Source organism: Typopeltis vanoorti, chromosome 13 (assembly GCF_054136105.1).
Source record: "Typopeltis vanoorti isolate ZY-2024b chromosome 13, IOZ_Tvanoo_1.0, whole genome shotgun sequence".
Classification (NCBI taxonomy): Eukaryota; Metazoa; Arthropoda; class Arachnida; order Uropygi; family Thelyphonidae; genus Typopeltis; species Typopeltis vanoorti.
In genome coordinates, this window is record NC_143561.1 from 123,745,221 (window position 1) to 123,769,164 (window position 23,944).

Sequence of the window (23,944 nt, forward strand, 5' to 3'; positions counted from 1 at the left end):
TATCTCAAATTATTTAACCTTACTCTTTGGTGATATTCAGATTTCTATCCTTGGGCTGATATACAGCACAAGCACATCATGCCTTTCATAGCACAAGCACATCATGTTCACAGACTCAAACTCTTGGTGTCCTCTTCTGTTCAGGACACTTCTTGCCAATAGAACTTCTAATCCTATACAAATTTTAAATCAATCTTACAATGCTATTCACATATCCAAGGTAGTTGCCAGTAGTACCTATAAAAATACTTGGTGCCACCCACAACAGCATAGCCCAGTGTTCTTTTGCATACATGCACATATCATTGTTTTTGTGATCCCTAAAGATGGCAATGTAACATTGCCGAAATATAAGAAAGTATTAATTAAAGTTATAATTAATATTTTAGTATACATTATATCCTGAAAAATAATAGTTATGGAAGCAAAGGTAATCAACTTAATAGATGCCTCTTTCACTGACTCCCTTCAATCACTTTCTAATAGACACCGTTCTGCATATGCCTTTCTACAGGCATTTTCATGAACAATGCACCACTGAAATGGCTACCACCCTTCCCCCACTCCCTATAAGCATGTTTTCACATGCTTAAGGAAAGTTGTTCAACACCTATATGCAGTTCAGCTTCAATCTTATTGAATCAGCCACTCACATCCTCCTCTTTCAATCCATTTACCTCCGTTCTTTGGAACAGCCTTTAATATGATGGTTATAGAATACTGCTGATTACAGCAAACTGCAGTCAAAAAGAGTAGGAGATAAGCAAAACAAGCATACCAACGACAGTTCATATGAAGCAATCTGATGTGAGTAAAGGCCAAAAACACAAAATATAGTGTTAGTTGACACTGTATGCAAGGGGATGTAGGGGGCTGATGCAGAAAACATGCATCAACAAATTTGTACAAGTGCAGATAACAAAATCATGGGAACTTCAACTACAGAAGAAACTAGAAACAAATAAGAGACAATTAGCTGAAACAGCATATGATGGAAGGGACTCTGGGTTTGAGTGTTGATTAGAGAATCAGAAAATCTGTCCATAACAAAAATGGCCACAATTCCTCTAACTGGGGAGAGCCATGCAGTCTTAAATTTGGGAGATTGTAAAACAGATGTGGAACTACAGAGCAGCCAATTAATGACATGCTAAGGAGACAGCTTGAGGCACTGTTACAGCATAAGAATCTGCAAGAGAAGGGATGTCAGTAGTGCATGGGAGTGGTAGAGGAGTATCTGCAAAATCAGAAGGATAAATTAATGAGTATTATCATTAAGTAAGGGGTGAAGGGCGAGGCTGCAAAAAAAAAATGTGGAGCAAACATAAGGAGAAAAGTGATCAGCAAGGCTTTAAATTTGCACAAATTTGATCATCCTTGATGAGTAAGAATGTTAGTTGAGTAAAAAAATTAGAAGAGGCATTTCAGTTTAATTATTATTATTATTATTACTTCACACCTCCAGGGAGTCCAAAGACTCATCGAGGGAGGGCATCTACTCTACAACTTTCCCTCTCCACCACCACAATCCACCAACCACAATGAACCATAACTATACCAACACCATCTACCACTAGTATTTTCACAGACAATCACAAACATCCACGGCCACAGTGGTTAATCATAAGTTTTATTTATGAAATGCCATTTCTGGTCCATATGTTTGTTATAATAAAGGTGGAAGCGTGGGCGGCCAAAGAAGAGATGGAGGGAGCTGGTAGAAGAGGACTTGAAGATGAAGAACTTGGATGTGGTGACAGCCCAAGACAGGAAGGTGTGGAGGAGACTCATAATAAACAGTGACCCCACTTAAGTGGGAGAAGCTGCAGAAGAAGAAGATGTTTGCTATAATAAAAGTTTTTTTTGGATGATTACCTTATCACATCTATTGTTGAATGCTGGTCATTACAAATATTCTTTTTAGAGTGTCCTCAGTCACAACACAAGGCAACCTAAAATATACAGCGGATAGCAGTAATTAGCTCATTTCTTACTCAGATGGGAACCAGAATTACTCAGTGATGGAATATTTAGAATTTAACCATTAATACTGGATATTAAAACTTGGAAAGCTGAGCAAGATGTATATATTTCCTCAAAATATTCTTCATAATGATTCTAACCTAAATGTTTGTCAATTGTTTCATGAGCTGCCACTGTGTCAAATGACATCACAAGCCATGTCCATATGATGCTTTGGACCCAATCAGAATTCAGATAACACACCTGGTGATATTTTTTATTATATGAATGTTTTCAGTATTTGTTTATAATGGCAGAGAATAAACTTGGATTTTTTTCCTACAGAAATGTAATAAAAATAGTATTAATAAAATGCATGCATTTTTTCCTTCATACTGATAAAACAGGCTAATATATGAGATATTAAGAGTGCAGAGGGTGGGCAAAACAGTTCCACTGCATAGAGGAGGCTTCAAGGTTACAGTAGCAAATTATAGAGCAGTATACAAGTAACCCTCATATAACGTGGTTTCAATATAATGTGGTCTAAAATTGTAGTAACCCTTGTTGAACGCAGTACTTATACAACACGGTTCTGATAAAAACACGGTCTACAAATTGCAGTAACCTTTATCTTTTCATGTTTTTCACCACGCGACTTAAAAATCAAATTTTATCTTCGTTAAATTTGTGTCTGCCTGTATCCCGCATGTAATTATGAGTAGCGAATTTATATTAGGGGAAATACTCTTTAGTATACACATGTACCTCAATTGTTTATAGTATAAAACATTTATTGTTGAAAACTGTCCTCATTTCTGCCAGAAAAGTGCATTAAAAATCATAAGTGTGTTCATCTCAAGCTGAGCACTTTATTTTCTGGTGAGTTACATACAAGATGTAATGCTTGCTTTTATGTGTAAAAAATTATTTTTATAGTAATGGCCACAAACTGCAATGAAAGGGAAAAACCAACACTGAAAACAAAATTAATTTGTCTTGAAGAAAAAAATTCAAAATCTTGGATAGGTTGAAAAATGGAGAAAAACCAAGAGTTTCTGCAGGGACTTTGAATTTAAATGAATCAACAATTCGAACAATCAAATAGAATGAACAAAATCCGAGAAAGTGTTTATTGCTGGGTCAACGATAAGTGCAAAGCGCATTGTTCGTGTACACGATATGCTAATGGAAAAATCTTTAATGATATCGATAGAAGATTGCACCTCAAAAGAAAATTCCTATGGATGGAAATCTTATTAAACAAAAAGCTCTCAAAGTTTTTATTATAAACATTTATAGTGCAGACCAGGTGTTCAATGCAGATGAATCCGGGTTATATTGGAAAAAAATGCAAAAACGCACCTATATTTCGAAAAATGAAAGATCAGTTCCTGGATTCAAAGTTTCCTAAGATAGAATTACTCTACTGTTTTGTAGTAATGCATCAGGTGATTATATGACAAAACCAGTGTTTATTAACCAATCCTCAAATCTTCATGCTATGAAGGATTAAAATATGCACTATTTTATTTTGCCTAAAACATTTATGCATTATGTGCAATGAAGCTTAATTACAATTTGTAATTTTTATAATTTTATAGTATGTATTTGTTTCATAGTTTATACTTACACAAATTAGCTGAATTAAATAAAAATATATTTTTGTTGGATGTCATTATTTATATAATTTAAAAAAAAAAAAAAGATTTTGAAACAAAACTCTACTTTTTCTATGTGATCTAAGTTTCGCATAACGCAATTTATATAACACACCATTTCTATGGAATCTAACATCCGCATTATATGAGGGTTACCTGTAATTTCTTTCAAGAAGAAACAAAAGTCATGCATTCAGATTTTTGCTGATGAACCATACTGATGGAATTGTACTCCATGAAATTCATAAAGCTAGAAGTTTGGGCACTAGTAGATGAGTTGAAGTTCAGAGGACATATTGCTAAGGTGACTCACTAGATTACTTGGTTATTGAATACTCTAAGTAGAGACAAGGAAGTTATCATTCATTCATCTTTATAGGATTCTGATACAGCCACATCTGAATTACTGTGCTCAGGCCTGGTTGCCCGGGAATGAGAAAGTGGTGGAGAGGATCCAGAGACAAGTGGCCAAGATGATGAGTGGCCTCTCCCTATGAAAATAGATTGATGGGGTGTGGGTCACAAAAGTTATTTGATACATAGAAAGTTTTTTCTTTTTAGATATATCTGATTCACACATGAAATCATTCTATTTACATTTCTCATTTGAACAACTGAAGGTTGTATTATTTGGAGAAGGCAGGGTAAGGGAGGCTGTTCCAAAGAACAAAAGTAGATGCAGTGAAAGAGGAAATAGAGAGCAAAACAGTATTGTAATGAGTAGCTCTTGTTCTTATCATTTTGGAGGAATAGTAGTTGCCAATTCAGCAAAGCACTATTTGTGAAAGTATCTGTAGAAGAGGAGGCATGAGGCAGAAATTGAACCTCTATGGGAAAAGGAACATTAATTAATCAGAGTGCTCTCTTGTGGATAGAATGGAGCAATCTTAGAGAGGGTTTTGGGGCACCACCACAAATATATGAGCAATATTCTATAGTTGGGCGAGTTATATATAAGCACCTCCGTAGCGCAGTTGGAAGAACGACAGTAAATTGTGCCCTTCGATTGGAATAGGCCTGGCCTAAGTTCGATTCTCGTTGCAACGGGAGGAATCTTTACCTGGACGATTTTCAATCGAAGGTGAGTTAGCCAATCTCATATGGAGGTAGCAAGGCTTTTCACCCGGAAACTCGGGTTTTTCATCCCGCATACAGACAAATTGGCCCTTCAGAACACATGCAATTTACAGGCAAAAAATACTAGTTGTGGTGGGCGGTAGATGGCGTTGATTCGTAGTAGAGGTTCGGTGTAGTGGTTGAGACAGTTGTAGGTGTCCTCCCATGATGAGTTTTTGGGCTCCTTGGAGGTGTCAGGAATAATAATAATATAGTTATTAGCAGCTGTGAAGTATGTGAAAAGTAGATAAAGTTTTTTGGTGGCTGCTGAATGGCAGAATCCATATTGCCAGTCACTGATAGTGCAGGAACTAGGAGTTGATGAACCACTTTTATCACCTTTCTTTGGTATAGCTGGATGTGGGCCTATTTCTATGTTGTGGGGTAGATACCAGTTGAACAGGATAGATTGAAGACTCAATACAGGATAGGTGAGAGTTCTGGAAAACAATTTTTTTTAACACAATAGGTGGGATAACATGAGGACCAGATGCCTTGTCTGTGTTCGGGTTAAGGATTCTTTGGATTTCTTTCAGGCAGATGAATATGGGTAACATATAAAGGGCAGCTCTTGGTAGAATGGAGGGAACTTTGTGCAGGTCACCAATGCAGGAATTGGAAGAGAAGAGTGATGTCAGTAGTTAACCTTGTCTTTAGGTGAGGCTTTTATGTTGGGCCCATATACAGGAGGGTGGTTGGTCAACCTATACTACGCAAGTACCGTATATGGGTGGTGGGTTGCGAAAGGAGAAACTTGTTTACATTTGTTTTGAATGCCTGTATGTTTTATTCCTTGGGAAATACGTCTGGGGGAAGACTGTTCTACCGTACTGCAGTAGCAAGGATGAATGAGGAGGAAAAGAAACTTGTTTTGTGGGTTCGAGGTGTACTGTGAAAGGATGTTGGGCGGCAGCTGTGCGTGTTCCAATGGGCTTAGTACAGGGTGGGGGGAATTATTGATGCTGTTTCAGATGAACATTTCCCATGGAAATATTTAGAGAATATACAGATCGAAGAGGGTATTGACCTGCCGTGGGATTTGTTCATAAAAGTTTGCCAACAGGTAAAAAAATGCCCGAGGAGTGGAGGGAAAGTACTCTTGTCCCTGTTTACAAGGAGATGCACAAGATTGTGAAGAATTACAGAGGAATAAAATTGATGTCCCACACAATGAAAATCCTAGAAAGGATTCTTGATGGAAGACTGAGGGAAGAGGAGGTGGAGATTGCAAAGGAGCAGTTCGGCTTCATGCCTGGTCAATCAATGAGGGATGCTATCTTTGGGATATGACAGATGATGAAAAAGTTTCATGGGAGCTATATATGGTGTTTACTGATCTGGAGAAGTCTAGAGGTATCTGAGGGAGAAGGTAGCAGAAAAATATATCAGGTTGGTGCAGGAGATGTACAGAAATGTGAAGACAAGAGTTTGGACCTGCCTGGAAGAGAAAGTTTTAAAGTGACAGTTGGTTTGCATCAAGAGAGCATTAAGTCCATTCCTGTTTAATATTGTGACAGGGGTGGTACAGAAGAGGTGAGAGAAGATGTGCTTTGGACAATGTTGAATGCAGATGACATCGTGCTGTGTGCAGAATCAAGAGAAGGACAGGTAAACTGAAAAGATGGAGGAAAGTAGTGGAAGAGAGAGGTATGAGGCTGAGCAGAAGTAAGACAGTACATGTGTTCCAAATTGGATGGCAGCCAAAGACAGATCTGGAGCTGGAAGGAAACATCATCATGAAGGTTGGCAACTTTAGATACTTAGGTTCAACAGTGAAAGAGAATGGAGAGGCTGAGAAGGAAGTGGGATGCATGATACAAGTTGGATGGAGGAACTGGAGAGTGAGAGAGATGGCTGGAGTGCTTTGTGATAAGAGGGTAAATCTAAATGTAAAAATCTACAGGACAGTGGCAAGACCAGATATGACATGTGCTATGGAAACTGTGACCCTGGGGAAAAATAACATCAGCAGGATGGAGGTAGAAGAAATGAGAATGCTTAGGTGGATGTGTGGTGTAACCAGAAAGGATCATCCGAGAAATGACTATGTAAGGGGAATAGTGAAAGTTATGAACTTAGGAGTGAAGATACAGGAGGTAAGGATTAAATGGTTTGATCATGTGATGAGGAGGGAGGATGAGTGTGTGGGAAGAAAGGTCATGCAGATGGATAGGGGAGAAGGAAGCACAGACAGCCAAAGAAAAGATGGAGGGAGATGGTGGAGGAGGACCTGAGAATGTGTGGGGGGGTAGGACTAATTAGAAACAACAACCCTACCTAAGTGGAATAAGCTGCAGAAGAAGAAGAATGATCTAATGAAAAATAATATGTATATACTTTCTCATTTCAAATAGTGAAAGACCAAATTCACAGGCCTGGGGGAAGAACCTGTAAATATAAAAAAAATAACAATTGTGAAGTTGTATCACAGAATTTTCGGAGTTTCACTATTTGAAATAAGGGAAAAAAAAAAAAAATATATATATATATATATATATATAAACTATGATGATGAACTATTCCATCGTCAGGCTGGTCTCCTGACATGGAGAACATAATTCTACTAGTATGCTGACAGAAAAAGATAATCGGATTGAATCTATGGGAAATGACCCTGGAATGGAAAAGGTAAAACAAAAATGGAAACGACAAAATATAATACACATAGCAAACTGGAATGTAAGAGGAATAGCATATAAAGAAATAGAATTAGACCAATTATTAAATGAAAGAAATTTTAAAATAGCAGTAAATCACTGAAACAAAAAAGAAATTAAAAGGAACCATGAGAACTGAAAATTTTAATGTGATATACAGTGGAGTCGACAGAGACCAAAGAGCACAAGCAGGAGTTACAGTTAAAACATTATAAATTATGGAATGAAAGAATAATAGAAGCTAGAATAAAAATAGATAGAGGCTATTTAATAATAATTGGTTTATATGCCCCAGAAGAAGAAAGAGAACAGGATAATATTGATTTTTATAATCAGCTACAAAACATATATAATAAAATAAATAAATATGATTACGTAATTTTAGCAGGAGACTTAAATGCAAGAATTGGAAACACGAAAATTAATAATAATATAGGAATACATGGAGAACATACTCTAAACAGGAATGGTAAAAAATTGATTGGCTTTGTAGTTTATAATAACCTAAAAATAATGAATTCCTTCTATAAATATAAAGACATACATAAATATACTTGGGATGGAAATCAATAGCAAGAGGATGGAAATCAATATTAGATTACTTTATATTAAATGAAAAGACGTCAAAATTTTCACTAATGTTAGAGTTCACAGAAGATATAAAATAACCAGCGACCGCTTCCTTGTTAAAATAAAATTAAGATTACCACCTAAATGACTACAAGTAACAAGAACAGAAGGAAAAATTGAAACATTTGTTTATAAAACTAGACTATTGAATGACACAAATGTACAATGGCTATATGAACAAAGAATTAACCAATATCTAGATAAAATAAAACAAAATGAAGAAATAGAATAGCTTAACATAAAAACGATACTAAATGCAGCAGCAAATGAAAGCTTAGACCAAAAAATTCAATAAAAGGAAAAAATTGAAGATCTGGGATGATACAATGAAAGAAATAATCAAAAAGAAAAAAAAAGAAGCCTATCACAAATGGTTAAGCAGTAAAAGATTAGAAGATGAAATAGAATATAAAAGAATAAGAGCCATAGCTAAAAGAAGTCAGAAAAAAAAAAGAGAATCATGGAACAAATTTGTTTCTAATTTAGAACATGATTTATATAAAATAAGACCCAATGTATATAAAATTTTGAAGCACTTAAATTTAACGAAAATGAAAAGGAAATAACTAAAGAAGAATTAGAAATCGGCCTGAAAGAAACAAGAAATGGAAAATCACCTGGAGAAGATAAGCTAGGTTCAGAACTATATAAATACACAGGAACAAGATTCAAAGAAAGACTCTTATTATTTTTAAATAAAATAATATATATTTTATAATAGAATGGAAAAAAGCAATTGTGATTCCTATCTTTAAAAAAGATAATAGAGATGACCCTAAAAACTAAAGAGGTATCAGTATACTAAATTCCTGTTGCAAAATATATAGCAGAATCTTAAATAGCAAACTAATGAAATATTTCAAAAACTTTATTTTAGAAGTACAGAATGGATTTAGAAAAGTATGATCATGTACAGACCCAGCCTTTGGCCTAAAATTAATAATAGAGAAAAGAAGAGAATACAATTTAGAAACACATATTGCATTTATTGACTTTGAAAAAGCATTTGACAAAGTTAAAAGAAACATATTAAAAAAAAGACAAATACCAAATAATATCCTAAAAGCTATCACAAGTATATATATGAAAATAATCAAATACAAATAAGATTAAATCACGAGCTATCATATATGAGAGAGATAAACCAAGGGGTCCGACAGGGATGTCTCCTCTCAGCAACTCTTTTTAATATCTACTTAAATGAAATAATAATAAAATGGAATAAAAATTTACATCAAGGAATTAAACTTTCTTCTACAGTAAACTTAAACACTCTCCTCTTCGCCTATGACCAAATAATAATTACAAATTCTGAAGATAAACTACAGAAAGCTATTTTAGATCTAAATGAGATATCCAAAGATTATGGTATGATAATATCAACAGAAAAATCAAAAACTATTGCCTTTAAAGGACAAGATCCAGCAAGAACTAAAATAGTAATAGATAACAAGATCTTAGAACAGGTGAATTCATTTAACTAACTAGGATGTATGATCACATATGAAAATGAAAAAGATATAAACATAAAAATTACAAAATATTTAAAAATAACAGGTGTAATTAACTCTATATTTAAACCAAACCTAGTTCAAAAACAAACCAGACTAAAAGTATACCATTAGCCCTACCAGTCAATGTATGGAAGTGAAATCTGGACAATAAAACAAAATGACAAAGATTAACAACAGCAGAAATTAAGTTTATGAGAAAAACTGCAAGGTATACCCTATTTGATTACAAAAGAAATGAAGAAATTATGAAAGAATTAAACCAAGAACCAGTAATAGAAAAAATTAAAAAATATAAACATAAATGGATGGGCTAATTGGGTTGTTTCGGCCATTGGGCTGAAGTTCAATTTTTTCAAATTTGGGAGACTTACATGAGAACTTCAGCCCAATGGCCAAATCAACCTAATTAGCACACTAGGGAGCACCATTAGGACTTTAGGAACAATATTAGTTTCTTGCCTTCTTCCTCATTTGCTTTTGTTAGTGGCTGCGTGCACATACCATATTTGTATGTTTCTGAAGATGGCAACGTGACGTTGCCAAAATATTGAAGGTATTCATTAAAGTTTCCTTTAATTAATATCTGTTTTATGCGTTATAAATTCCTTAAGTTAATTACCAGTTATGTATGACCAACGTATAAGCCTTGCTACAAGAAATAATCTATGTGTACTTTGTGAATAAATAAAGTTCATTCATAGTTTAGTTCCAGAACCTGGGGAGTATTTTCTCATTTTAGAGTTAAATCTCTCAGAAATCAAAGAAAGTGACTGATGTTTAATTACATCTGTTATGCAGTGATGTGGTCAACAGAATTACTATGCAACTGCAACATGCAATACAAGTCAAACAATGAAAAAAAATTTACATAAAGCTTTCATAAAAATTATTTACTCTTAGCTTTCTTTTCTTGATACTGTTTAAGTCTTTCCTCTTTAAGCTTCTGTGCTTCTGGGTCCTGATAGAGAAAATATGAGTAGAGTGAAATGACATGCATTCTCTCACAAGTTAACTATCTCTGTCTGTAACATTCTTAGTAAATGATTCATATAAAGATGTTAATAATGTTTCTAAACTATCTCACAAATACAAGAATTTAACAAATAATAAAAATGAAGAGTATTAACAATTTCCAAAACAAAAACCACCATTTCATGAAATGATTGTTTTTAGTGTGCTATCCATTTTTATTATGTATCAAAATTAGTGGAGATTGCCTAAATGTCAAAGTTAAATAAGTGTTAGGATATGTCTACATAGATTTTCAAGGAAAGCTGTGCATCCCTGTTGTAATTTTCCTACATCAACTCCAACATGAAAGATTAAAAAAAAAAATTAAATAAAATAGTTCCTGTATAAGGAGTAGACGAGGCAATTTTAGATCTATGTAACTTTTGGAGACTGAGGGGCAGTTCATTCTCCACTGGTAGCCAGTCAGAGATGCACTCCACCATGAAAGATAGTCATACAATTTAGCATCGCTGCGGATTTAAAGAAATCTTCCAGCATTGAATGAAAGCTGCCACTTAACCACTTAATTAAAAAAATTATAAGTCACCCCAACCCAACTATTGTCCCACACTTTCACCTCAGTACTCTCAAAAGAAATGGAGGTCATTAACAGCCAGCTTCTTCATTTACTAGAGACTGATCAATTATTTAGTAATCACCAATATGGATTTTACCATTCTTGTTTTACAGCACATATCCTCATGAACTTTACCCACCTTCTAGTATTGAGGATGCCTGAAACCAGCACCTTTAAGAGACCTGTATACTTTGGCTGGTATTGCAATCCCCTTCAATTTGAAGATCTGCATTCTCAGTTGACAAATGAATGATGAGTGCCACCCCACTATTTGGCGAGACTACAGTGCCCCAAAGACAAAGATTCCAACATAGCTTTCCAGCAACCATTGAACCCTCCTTCAACAACAGTCTGCACTATACCCTGAGAATAATACTAATATTCCAACAGCCAAATATCTTCCATGTGGTGCCCAATTGGACTGGAATACTTGGAAAAGCCTCAACACACTATGAATGATAGGATGCTACAAACAAATCCTCATCAAATGAGGCTACCTCACTGGACCAGATAATTGTGTGGGGCAACCCAGTTAATGGAACACCTTTCTTGCACCCTTCTTCAATTGTCTTGCACAAAAGAGGACCTAGCACCCTGCAATGAAAGAGCAGTTGACTGCAACAGATACTGGAGGAACATGTGACCATATTTATTGTATATAACTTATGTACAGTTTCTTTCTCCTTCATATTTTATCTATTATTCCCTGTATAATTCACCTATTAAATTTAAACTGTTCTCATCCTAATTTGTTAAATAATGTTGTACCAATTACAGGTATCCCTCAATGCTACCATGTATATCAAAATCGTGTTAATCAAATCTAATAATCAACAGTAAAAATTACAATTCGTCCATGATCTTTTACTGTATTAATAATTCGTTTTATGTGGTACTCTTTTAGGAAAGATAAAAAAAAATGAATGCAAAGTAAATGCTTAATAAATACTTGTACCTACATTATTTACTGCAATTTTTCAATCAAAAGAAGTTCTCAAGAGTCGTTTGAACAGTTTTAGTCTTTTTCTTATCCGCATAAATTCTATGATAACAAGCAAAATGACTCTCCAGACCTTGGCAAACAAGCAATAAATCATAAAGAAAAAACACTGCAAATATAATACATGATGGTACAAATTAAGTGGATATCGAATCCAACATTATTTCAGTCGAATATAGAAACTACAAAAGTTTCATGCCGATTATATAGAAACTAAAAGTTTCGGCAGATGCAAGCAAAAGCAACCTTATGGGCTCATAGTAAAGGTGGAATAAGCTCCACATCACTTTCCTTAGTATTTTTCATAATGTAAAGCACATCTCCTAGACCTAGAGGAGATGTATGATAAATAAGCCTTTGGCTCTCTATTTCAGTAATACATGATGGTTTATTTATTTTCAGTTACAATCTAGAAATTATTGAACAAAGAATTAAAAAAAAAAAAAAAAACTAAACCATACTATACTGACATTGGAGGTCGCGGAATCTCTCAGATACAATTTATTGTCAAATATCACAAACCTTTACATAACGCGTTAAACCAAACTGACAGCAAAAAACAGTGCGAAATATCACTCGTAACATATGAATGCATGCACAGCTACTCATGCCCTCCAAGCTATACACTAAATTGTGTAAGAATATTTATATTAAACATTTTGCATGTATCTGTCAGATCAGCTGCGAGCTCCACAGGGTTAAAGGCGCATTAATCAGAACTCTTGCCGCATATATCAAGGGATTGCCGCAATTAGTTTCGCAAAGTTAATCAAACCCTGCGTTAAGCAAGGGATACCTGTACTTACTACCATACCACTCATGTTTGGATATGAAATAAATAAAGTATGAAATATTTGTGCTTCCATTAAAGTTTATTATTTGCTTATAATTATGCAACAGGTACATTTAAAGATTAGGTTAAGTTTTTCTAAAACATCAATTATAATATTTATATAAAGTAGATGAATATCTTTGCAAATAAAATATTTTTTGGCTAGCAAATTTAAGTTGTATTCCTGGAGCATTGTTCATTCTGCAAAAAGGAAGGAATGTGCTTCTGTTCAAATCACATAGCCCTTGTCAAAGCCATCTAACTTGAAATCCCTGCTTTTTAATCTGCTCCGGCTCAAAATTTCCTTCTCATTTTATACCCTTCATATTTGCTGTTTTCACTGCTCCCATAATTCTGACAATGATACCACTCGTTTTTGACTATTTATTAAAAGTTGATTTCATGCAATCTATTTATCCAAATTTAAAATGCCTCCCTGATAAATTTTAACAACCATAACCCAAAACTGGCTCTACTTCTCTAACTTTCAAGATCAACTTGGAAGGGATGCCAAACCATTTGCCAGTCATGATCTATCACAAATATTTAACCTACCAAAATACCACACAATCCTCATCATTCTTCCAACACTCACCAGCTCTTCCTCCAAATATATTGTGGATGTCTGCTCATCTCTTGGCAACTATTCATGTCTCCTTCTCTGCCAATTCTTCCTCCTCCCAACTAATCACAGCCTTGTATTCGTGATTCTACAACAGCATCACTAAGACGACTTCCGTATAATTTTTTATATCTGTTTTCCATGGGTAGGTTACTGTTTTCACTCTTCTGATCCAAATATCTGCATCTGAACTAATAACTAAAATGATTCTCACTGGAATGCGGGCCTTAATTCCCTACTCTACAAAACCTCTAATCCTTCCTCAAATGTTCCTCTGCAGTCTATTATAAAAAATACAGCATATGCTTAATGACTTAAATCAAAAACCCCAACTATTCATTCAGCTTCTGCTACAACCCAAAACAGGTGCAAAAAAGTAACCAACAATTCTAAAGCAAGCTGTGTCATAAGAATGAAATGCAATAAGCTTGTCACCTGTTCAACTAGGAAGTCAAGCCTACTGATCTCTCCCTAAGGCTATTGGGCATAACTTATGCCCTTCCTCTCACATTCTGATGCTACCATGATACCCTCACCCAAGGATAAGGCAGACTTCTTGGCAGCATTTCCCCCTCCAACTCTTGTTTAGACAACCAAGACAAATTACCTCCTGCATTATTGCAAACTGCCCATTGCGTGCCTTTTCTTATTTTGCCAGATGGACATTGAAAAAATCCTGATTAATCTTGATATTAATGTCTCCTGTTTCAGATGGTATTCATTCAGTTGGTTCAAAATTTGTACTTCAGAACTAACATCCATCTTGTATCACCTATAAAAGTTATACTCATATGGTATCTACCTAAATCTTTATCCAAGCCTTAAAAAAAGTCAGCCACCCAACTACTGTCCCACACTTTCACTTCAGTACTCTCAAAAGTAATGGAGAAGGTCATTAACAACCAGCTTCTTCACTTACTGGAGACTGATCAATTATTTAGCAATCACCAATATGGATTTACCATTCTTGTTTTACAGCAGATATCCTCATGAACTTATCCACCTTCTAGTATTGAGGATGCCTGAAACCAGCACCTTTAAGAGACCTGTATACTTTGGCTGATATTGCAATCCCCTTCAATTTGAAGATCTGCATTCTCAGCTGACAAAAGAAGCAGAATATCCTCATGAATTTTACCCACATTCTAGTACTGCCTTTTGAACAAGCTACTATCTTATCTCCTCCCCTTTGGGACTGGTTTACCATCTTTCTCTCTGGTTGATCATTGCTTGTCATGGTGGGTGGCTTCCTCTCATCATATTTCTTTATCAATGCTAAAATATCTCAGGGTTCTGTGCTCTCACTCATACTCTTCCTCCTTTATATCAATGACCACTCTCTGACATCACATCCAATTTCATAATTTTGCTGACAATACTCTCAATTTGAATGATTGAAGACTAAAGCTTTTCTAAAACAAATGACTTAAATACTGATCTCCTGAGAATCTTCAAGTGGGGCAAAGCCAACTTAGCCAGCAATTAAAACTCAGTCCTGTCTTATTACCCAAGAAAGATCCTATTTCACTCCCACTTTTGATATTGTTCTGGTATCGTTTCAAGATCAGTTTCCTCTTCTTGGGCTAACTGTCACATCAAGTGTAGCCTGGAACAAGCACGTTACATCAATAACTTCCTCAGCCTGTAAAAAAACTTCTCTTTCATTCAAAACACTACTTCTTTTCTGCTCAACTCCATACAGTTCATAAGGCCCATATCAGACCAACCTTGGAATGTTCTCACATTTGGAGTGGTGTACTGAAAACTCTAAGAATTCTTAGCAATCCCTCTCTCACTGACTCCCTTCAGCCACTTTCTCACAGGCAATATTTCTACACTGTGCCTTTTCTATAGGTATTTTCATAGATTTGCTCTGCTGAAATGCCCATTACCATTCCCGAGAGCAGCCACTGGCCAACCCCATACAAAGTTCAACTCCAAATATACCGAACAAATTTCTCACCATCCTCCTTCTTTTATACCTACTCCTACATTTTGAAAAATGTCTTTCTATACTGTTTTTCTCAACAAGTACAATCCCCAACATTTTTAAGAAACATATTAATAGATTACTTCTTTCTCCATAATTGCTTGCCCACATGAGACTGTTGTATTATAGGTCCTATGAACTTTCGTGTAGGATCATTATTTAAAAATATAAATAAAGCCAGGAAATCATCAGAGTTAGGAAAACAAGAGAGGGAGTAATGAAGGCAATAAAGATATGGAAATCTGGAGTTAAAGCAGATCATATAAAGGGGGGGGGGGGTTCCAGGTCTGATAACCTTTGGTATGGGATATTAGACCTGACAAATGTGAAAATTCTAACCTTCTTATGAAAGTACTAATGATAAGGTGAGATTATATTGCAGAGGAAGCAAGTTATGATTCTGCAATGAATAGCACATTCCATTTGGATGTCCGTGCACATCACTGATATTAGAATTAAGACTCAAATATTGGTAAAATCAATCTAGAAGGTTTTTTTTTTTTTTTTGAAAATTTTGGTGCATTTTGGATATTTTGTTTGTCTGATGGTCTTTGTGGGAGTTTTTCTATAAAAAAAGTGATGACGAATTTTTTACACCGTCTATTATGATTATAAGTAACTACTGTTAACTAAACAAAAAAAGTACATAAAAAAACAGGTAAGATTTTTTAAAATAACTACAATGTATTATATTCAGCAAATAATGATCAAGTAGCTATACTATTCAACATGAATCAAAGACAGTCTTGAATGGCAGGAAATATCAAGCAGTGTGATATGGGAAAACATCAAAATGGATAATTATTTGTCTCTTGTACTAAAGCAGATGTGGAGTAATTTTTTGATTATTAAAGAAGGCAGCTAAAACAACAACAACAAAAGTAGGTCCTTATTGGAGATCTAAACAGTAGAGTAGAAAATTAATATACCACACATACTGAAATGTTTTCAGAAAATATAGGGAAAAGAGTAAAGCTAATAAGGAAAAGTAACTGCAGGACATGAACTAGTAAAAGATAGACAACAATAAATGTTGACCAATATTTTCATGCTGTGTCAGGAAACAAGAGTATACAGGAGATTTGAAACAGGAAGAAATCACTAGTTTTGAGCAGGATAAAAATATAAATAAATTCATTAATGCCTTTTATTTCTCAAAGAGAGGTGGCAGAGTTTCATCATTCAAATAATGAGCCCTATCAATAAATAACAGCTGAAAAAGTGAGGGGAAGAGGGAGGGAAAGAAAAAGAAGTAGACAAATATCATCATAAATCCTAAGAATTGTATTCATTGCATGTAATATTGCAAGCTCTACAGTCAGTTTTGTTTAGATGAGAGGTAAAAGCCAGAGTTTGCAAAAGAATAATCCTTACAAAACCAATTAATCCACAAAAAAAAATCTAGTTAGCAACCAGAAGCAATGTTGTAATGATCATTCTTTGGGCATCTTTGCACTAGGGATGCAAATGCCATTTATGGGGGGGGGGGGTCACCTACACTACAGCTCTGTCTCCACACTTAATCCACCAACTACAATGAACTGCAGCTACACAAACGGCATCTATCACCCACCACTAGTATTTTGTGACATCCATGCCCACGACAGGATTTGAACACACGACCTTTTGGCTGGAGAGCAGATAAAACAAGAAACTTTTCAAGTTTATTGTTTTATAAACTAAGTTGACAAGTTATCCAAGGTGCACTGCAAACTCAAATATAGAAATATTAATCAAGAAAAAATGAACACGTTTCTGAAACAAGAACCAAACCTTAGAAATGTATGAGCAGAATCTGAAGTAATCATTGATAGACTTAGCTAGTTTCATGATATGAGAAACACCAAGAGAAAGACTAGTTAATTTATTTAAGTAAACATCACTTCACTGGCTTTCTACCAAGCATTTTCAGAGCACAAATTACTACTGTGGCAAGCAGACAAAACTCAAGTAGACAGATGTAGAGCAATTCAAAGTATAACTGAAAAAGAAGTAATGTTCTAACAAGGCATGTCCTATACTCTTCTAGGGAGTGGATAACCATGAAGTTAATTTGGAAAATTCAGGCTAGATTGAGGAAAATTGGAACAGGAAGTCTGTAATGATGTAAACCTTTCTTTAATTCAATACTATCATACCATTCTGCATATCATTAATGTGATGATTAAAATCAGTTTCCTAGCCTGGTTGGCTGAGTAGATAGCACCCCCACTTGCCAATCGCCTTATAGCATGGATAACTATAAAGCAACACGCATGGCACACATACATTGGGTACTTCAGCACTGTTCAGCAGGCCGTAGTAAAAAAAAAAAATGTTGAACTAGATATATGAGTTTTATTGAAAGCAGATACAAACTGATTACAGAGTATGTGAGATTAAATTATCGTATATTAATGACAATGAACACTATCAGCAAATTCTCATATTTTTATCACAAATTATAATATAATAAAACCATTAATGTGAAAGATGTAACTGTGTTTGCGTTTTTAAAATCTTAGGGTCAAAGCTGTATAACTGAGAGGAGACCTCCACATCGCCTTTAAAATGCGGAAAACCGACCAGGGCTTCTGACCTAATGTCCAATCCTCACCTTCTCGTGGTGCACCCTGTTGGGTATCTACATGGATACTGAACGAAAGAGGATGGGCTGGCAATTTGGGAATTAGCCGACCAAATTGTAATTCTTATTGGCTTAAACCCAAATTATAAAATGATGGTACAACATGACAAAATTTCAAGACAGCTGGGGCGTCACCTGGTTAAACAAGGCCCCGTTGTTTTCACCAGGGAAGCAGGGTGAACAGCGAAAAGTCAGCTACTGGAACAAATCTGAAAACACATCCCAACTCAACATCAGAGTTTAAGATCGGTACTATCAACGTAAGAAGCCTGAATGGCAAAGAAATGGAGCTAGCTGAGGAATAAGATAAGTACCACATTGACATAATAGGGGTGACTGAAACAAAAAAGACAAAAACTGGTGAGATCTTTCTGAGCAATAAATACAAAATGTTATATTCAGGCAATGACAATCAAGGAAAAGAAGGAGTAACCATAGTATTCAACACTAAATACGGGGCTAATCTTCTTGAATGGCAGGCAGTCTCAAGTAGAGTGATGTGGGCAAATATCAGAATGGGGAACTGGACAATGAGAAAGTACGTGATTTGCATGTTGGCGACCAATTCGTACATCTTTCATTTCTTTCTCCCCTTCAGCATGAATCGACTATTCTTGGCAGAAATTCAAGCAAAGCTCTACAAAGTGTGGGCCTACTATAACACATATGTCATTCATCTTATGTATCATAAGACATCAGTACAATTTTTAAGTAATAATAGGAATTGAATTAAAAAACTGTAGCGTGTATGCTTAGATTGGAATCCCTCTACATATACATATACAGTCATGTGTTCATGGCTGAAAACTAATGGGTTGAAATTAAAACTAATTAAATTAAAATATAACAGTTACATTTATTTAATACAATTGAGGATAACCATTTCACAAACTTTTGGACTGGTGAGATAGTTGTTTCAATTAAAATTAGGTGCATGAAGTAAGGCTTCAGCACTTTTTTTATATGAACATTCATGTTTATATATAGATCTATGTAGAAGAATAGCATTATTCCACTGGATCCTGTGGTTAGTGTTTTCAATTCCACGTTGTGCAAGGCCAGATTTGATGAGACAGATGTGGTCTTGTGTTCAGTGATACGTTTATTTATAGATCTCCCTGTATGTTCACAACAAGACAATTTACACGAACATGGTACTTCGCATATGCCAGGTAGCATCATTGGCGAAAGTTTATATTTTTATGCTAGAAATTAAGAAAAAATATCAATTCACTGCTACCTATAAACCTATCAACTAAAGTTGAAACTTGCTACCCTACTACCTTCTCTCTCTCTCTTGAGCAGATTACTCAGATTATCTAATCTTTTGCAAATATGATTCACACATCCTCCAATATGCTGAAATATAGAACAAAAACATTTCCAAAATCAATAAATCAAAATTACCAATCAGGACCCGAGATAAGTTATTCTAGACCATGGATTGTAAAACCCACTCTGCCTATTGCATCAAAATAACAAAAATTAATGTACAGCAATCCTCCAATTATCTGGGAGAAATCAATTTATCAGGTTATCTGAAGGCATAGTTATATGATGCTATAGTTGAATTCAGTCGAACCCATTCAAAGTTTGGTTATTTGAAGGATAACTGAGAAATTACTACACTTTTTACAAGAAACATAGGGGTTGAGTTTGTTGCCTTGGTGAATACATTAGCTGGCACCAAGTGTAAATGATACAGTGTTTTTAGGAAGGATAGACAATACAGAAGAATGGATATGATGCTAATATCTCCCCTCTTCTAGCATCACATCCCCTCAACTGCAATACCACTAACAATTTTCCATGTAGCAGTGTTAGAAGAAGATAATGTCTGGTGTAAGGTGAAGTTCAAGATCAAATACATCGTGGTGGTGGTGGGGGAGTTATATATCTAGTTGATCAGCTCTTGGTGACAATGCATCACCAAATAAACCTAATGGACACTAAAGGAGTAATCATTATGCAAACATTGACTGGGAAGAAATGAAATCTCATTCATAAGAATGAACCCGAATTTATTAAGCTGTGGCTTCCTGAAATAGCATGTGACAGGAGAAACTCAAGGCTAGAGTGTTAGATCTGATTATAGTGCTAATAATAAATTATAAAACAGAGGAAAACTCATGTTAAATCTTTTTTTCTAGAATTGTCACCTAAGTTTCATACACATCTTCAGTACCAAAATACAGAATGGTAAGTGAACAATAACAGAAAACTAAAAAGCACCTCAGTAGTTAATGTAAGATAACCAAAATATTTTCCTAACTAAAAATAAATAAATAAATAAATAAATAATAAAAATTATATCTAAATGGTCTACATCTATCTCCATAAAGCAAATATATGTAGACTATTGGATCTGTCTAAGTTAGGACAATGGAGTAATGTTTCACACATTTCTTTATAAAGAAATGTGAAAACATTTATTCCATGAAGAATAGACTTTTAGGAAGTCTTCTTGTGTTGTTCCAGTGAACTCATGTTTAATAGATTTGGCAAGCTCAGAAATTCCAGACTCACATTTAGTATAAGGCATGTTCTTCAAGAGGAATAAAATCAAATCGTCCAGTTTGTCCAAAATAAGGTAAGCCACAAGAGCAAGGAATCTGGTGGATGTCTGGAAAACCAAGAGGTTGCCATAAGCTTATCTTCAGAAAATGTGAGAAAGGTGGAGATTTTTCTGATGGACTATGCAAAAGAGATGTTTAATCACTTTAAAATTTTTGCCATGCATTCAGAAATTCCTTACACATAAGGGATGGGAATGAGAATTATTTCTTGATTAGGACAGGCAGAAATTACATAACCATTAAATGCTTTTTTGATGAAAGAATCATTAAAATCATTTATTTTTAATTTAATTTATAAAGGTAGATTTAATAAACTAATTCTTTCTATGTTACCTCTCACCCCATTTGAAAAATCTCCACCTCTCTTACATCACCTAAGGATAAGCTTCTGCCTCTTAGTTTCCAAGCATCAACCAGATTATTTGCTTTTGTGGTTTATTTTGGACAATCTAGAAGATCTGCTTTTATTTATCTTAAAGAACATAAGTCTTATATTAAATATCAGGAATCTGGACTTGCTGAGAATGCCATCTCAACTAAGCCCAGCTCACTGGCACAAGACAAGAATCCTTCTTAACAGTTAATCTCATAGAACATCTTTATAAAAAAAAAACATGCAAAACATTAATCACTCCAATGACTTAAGCATCCAATGATCTATGTCTATCCCCTTTATGGGAGATAGTACTATTTTAAATCTGCTAATCTTCCCTACTTATTAAAAGTTTTTTTTTTTCTTTTTTTGAGTTAGGAAAATATTGACTGATTTAGTTGTTTTTTTTCTGTTATTGTTATTTGCCATTCCATAATATGGTACTGAAGATGCATATGAAACTTATGTAAAAATTCTACAAATAAATAAGTTTTAGTGTTTTGCTCTGTTTTATAGTTTGTTATTACACCCATTCACTTTATTCCAATATTGAAACAAACTAATTATAGTGTCAAATTAAAAAAAAAAAAAAAAAAAAAAAAAAAAAAAAAAAAAAAGGGGGGGGGGGGGGGTCAGTCAAAGGTGAATGCTTTTTCACTGGCTGGTGACAATGCACTGACTTGGGAAGGGGCTAAGTATATCAATTCTATTCAGAAAAGGTTATATTACAATGCAAAAATTATTATGACCAACTGAAGAGTATGCTATGTTCTGTAACAGGTTATCGGTTACTAGAGGGGAAGGACATTAGCAATACATTGGATACTGACTAGAGTTTGAAAACGAACGAAGGTAGAGGTGAAATCAATGTGTATTCTTATTAAACAAGAGATTCTTAAGAAAAATATAAAGCACAGGCTAGAACATTTAAAGTATTGTATGGAGAGCCAAAACTCAAAAGAATTCATTATGTTGAAAGTAAATAAAAAAGCGAAAGAATAACTACAAACACAGATGACATGCAAATTTCACATGCAGAAAAAAGTTTGAATAATAAGTGACCATTCTGCTAAGAACTATCATCAACCTGGGATATGCGACAATGAGCTCAATGCTATCTCTGAACTGGATGAAGAAAACTCAGGTGTATAATTTGGCAATCGAGACAGATGCAATATCAGCATGAATGCTAAAGTGTGTTCAGCTGAACTGTCTGTGCCTTTAACCTGTCAGCAGGGAAGAATGCACGATAATTCCACTGCACAAGGGTGGTAGCAGGTCTTACTATTGATCAGTGATGTCACATGCCCATTTAGGTTGGGTGTGCTATCATGAAGCTTATGCAACCCATGCTACAAAATTCACCATCAATTTGATCATATGCTTGCATTTTTATTGATGTATAAATTAAGAGTGCATAGTACAAGCTATCATCATAATTGCTCCAATGCAATTAACTGCAGGATAACTTTGAATGCTTTAATTTATCAATTAATATAATTAATTGATTTTAATTAATTTTAAATATGGAAAGGTCATATCACAAAGGCATAAAGGTCAAATGAACAATAGCTATGTTTCACATGTCATTTATGCGAGAAGCACAAAGGGTTTATGCTTCATGGTGAGACACAGATAATTTGAATTTTGATATGATTTTTAAATATGCACAGAAATTGGATAAAGTAATCACTTGGAAAATTATTTTTCCAAGTGATTACTTTTTGGTCTTTAACAGACTGAAATAAATCATTTTACTTATTTATATATAACTTCCAACCTCCTTCAATTATAATCATAGTCATACAATCCGGAAAAGCTCTTGGCAGAAAATGGGACATTCAGTAGATTGCCGACAGCATTTCCCATTGTAAATATGGGCAAAAACGTTATACATTATTTATACAAAATTATACATTAAAAATTTGTGTACATCGGTGTTCCAAACACATCAGTTTACACTTCACGCATGAAAAACAGATGAAACTCAGACAGCTAAAATGGTAACTCATGATAAATGACAACGTTCAATTTGATTGGATAACACAGTAGCCAATCACAGCCACTGATTTCTGGGTGCTATTGTCTCAGTGCACACTCTGCCTCGTCTCTTCTGGATGGTTTAAAATCACTGGAATACTAAGAATTTGACCCTCTGTATGGTTGTTAAGGGTTCGAAGGTGTCTGTATTTGTGACATCTGGCTATTAACATGAACATAATGCAATGTTTATGCATCAAAAATGTCCTCTTCATGAAGCATAAGTATATTGTGTTTAATTTTAGGATTTTAAATATGGAAAGCATAAAGATCAAATGAACAATAGCTATGCTTCACACGTCATTTATCATGCAAAGCCAGGAAACAATTAAGGGGGGTCTTTAAAAGGAATAAATACAAAAACATAATATTGGTGATATTGCTATTCCTTGAGTGTGCACCACACATCCAGAATATATACTCATGCTAATTGACTTATCAGTATCTCTGAAGTGGGCAGTAAAGATTACAAAGATGGTAAGAGCTCACATACAGAAATGGGACAGAATGTGTACTTTGCAATAATACACCAACAGATTTTGATTGTGTACTTTGCAATGGATACACCATAATACTTTTGGATTTTGATAAGCCTTTTGACAGGATATAACATGGAAGGCTATTTAAATTAAGGGGATATAAATCCCACATTGTTTTAAACCCAAATAAGAAACTCAAAGATTGGAATCAGGGTTTCATGCAGAATATAGTATAGTAAACTATAAAAGTATCGGCGACTACTAGCATGAGCTAATAC

The 23,944-nt window shown here is 34.7% G+C and overlaps 1 protein-coding gene across 2 annotated transcripts in view; it reads right to left on the reverse strand.

Moving 5' to 3' along the window:
• eEF1beta (elongation factor 1-beta) overlaps window positions 1-23,944 on the reverse strand; it is a 150,902-nt gene that overhangs the window by 49,520 nt on the left and 77,438 nt on the right. For both annotated transcript variants that reach the window (XM_090402288.1, XM_090402289.1), the window contains one exon: window positions 10,435-10,498. In XM_090402288.1, coding sequence (XP_090258414.1) covers window positions 10,435-10,498 — 64 coding nt within the window. The remainder of the gene's footprint in view (window positions 1-10,434; window positions 10,499-23,944) is intronic.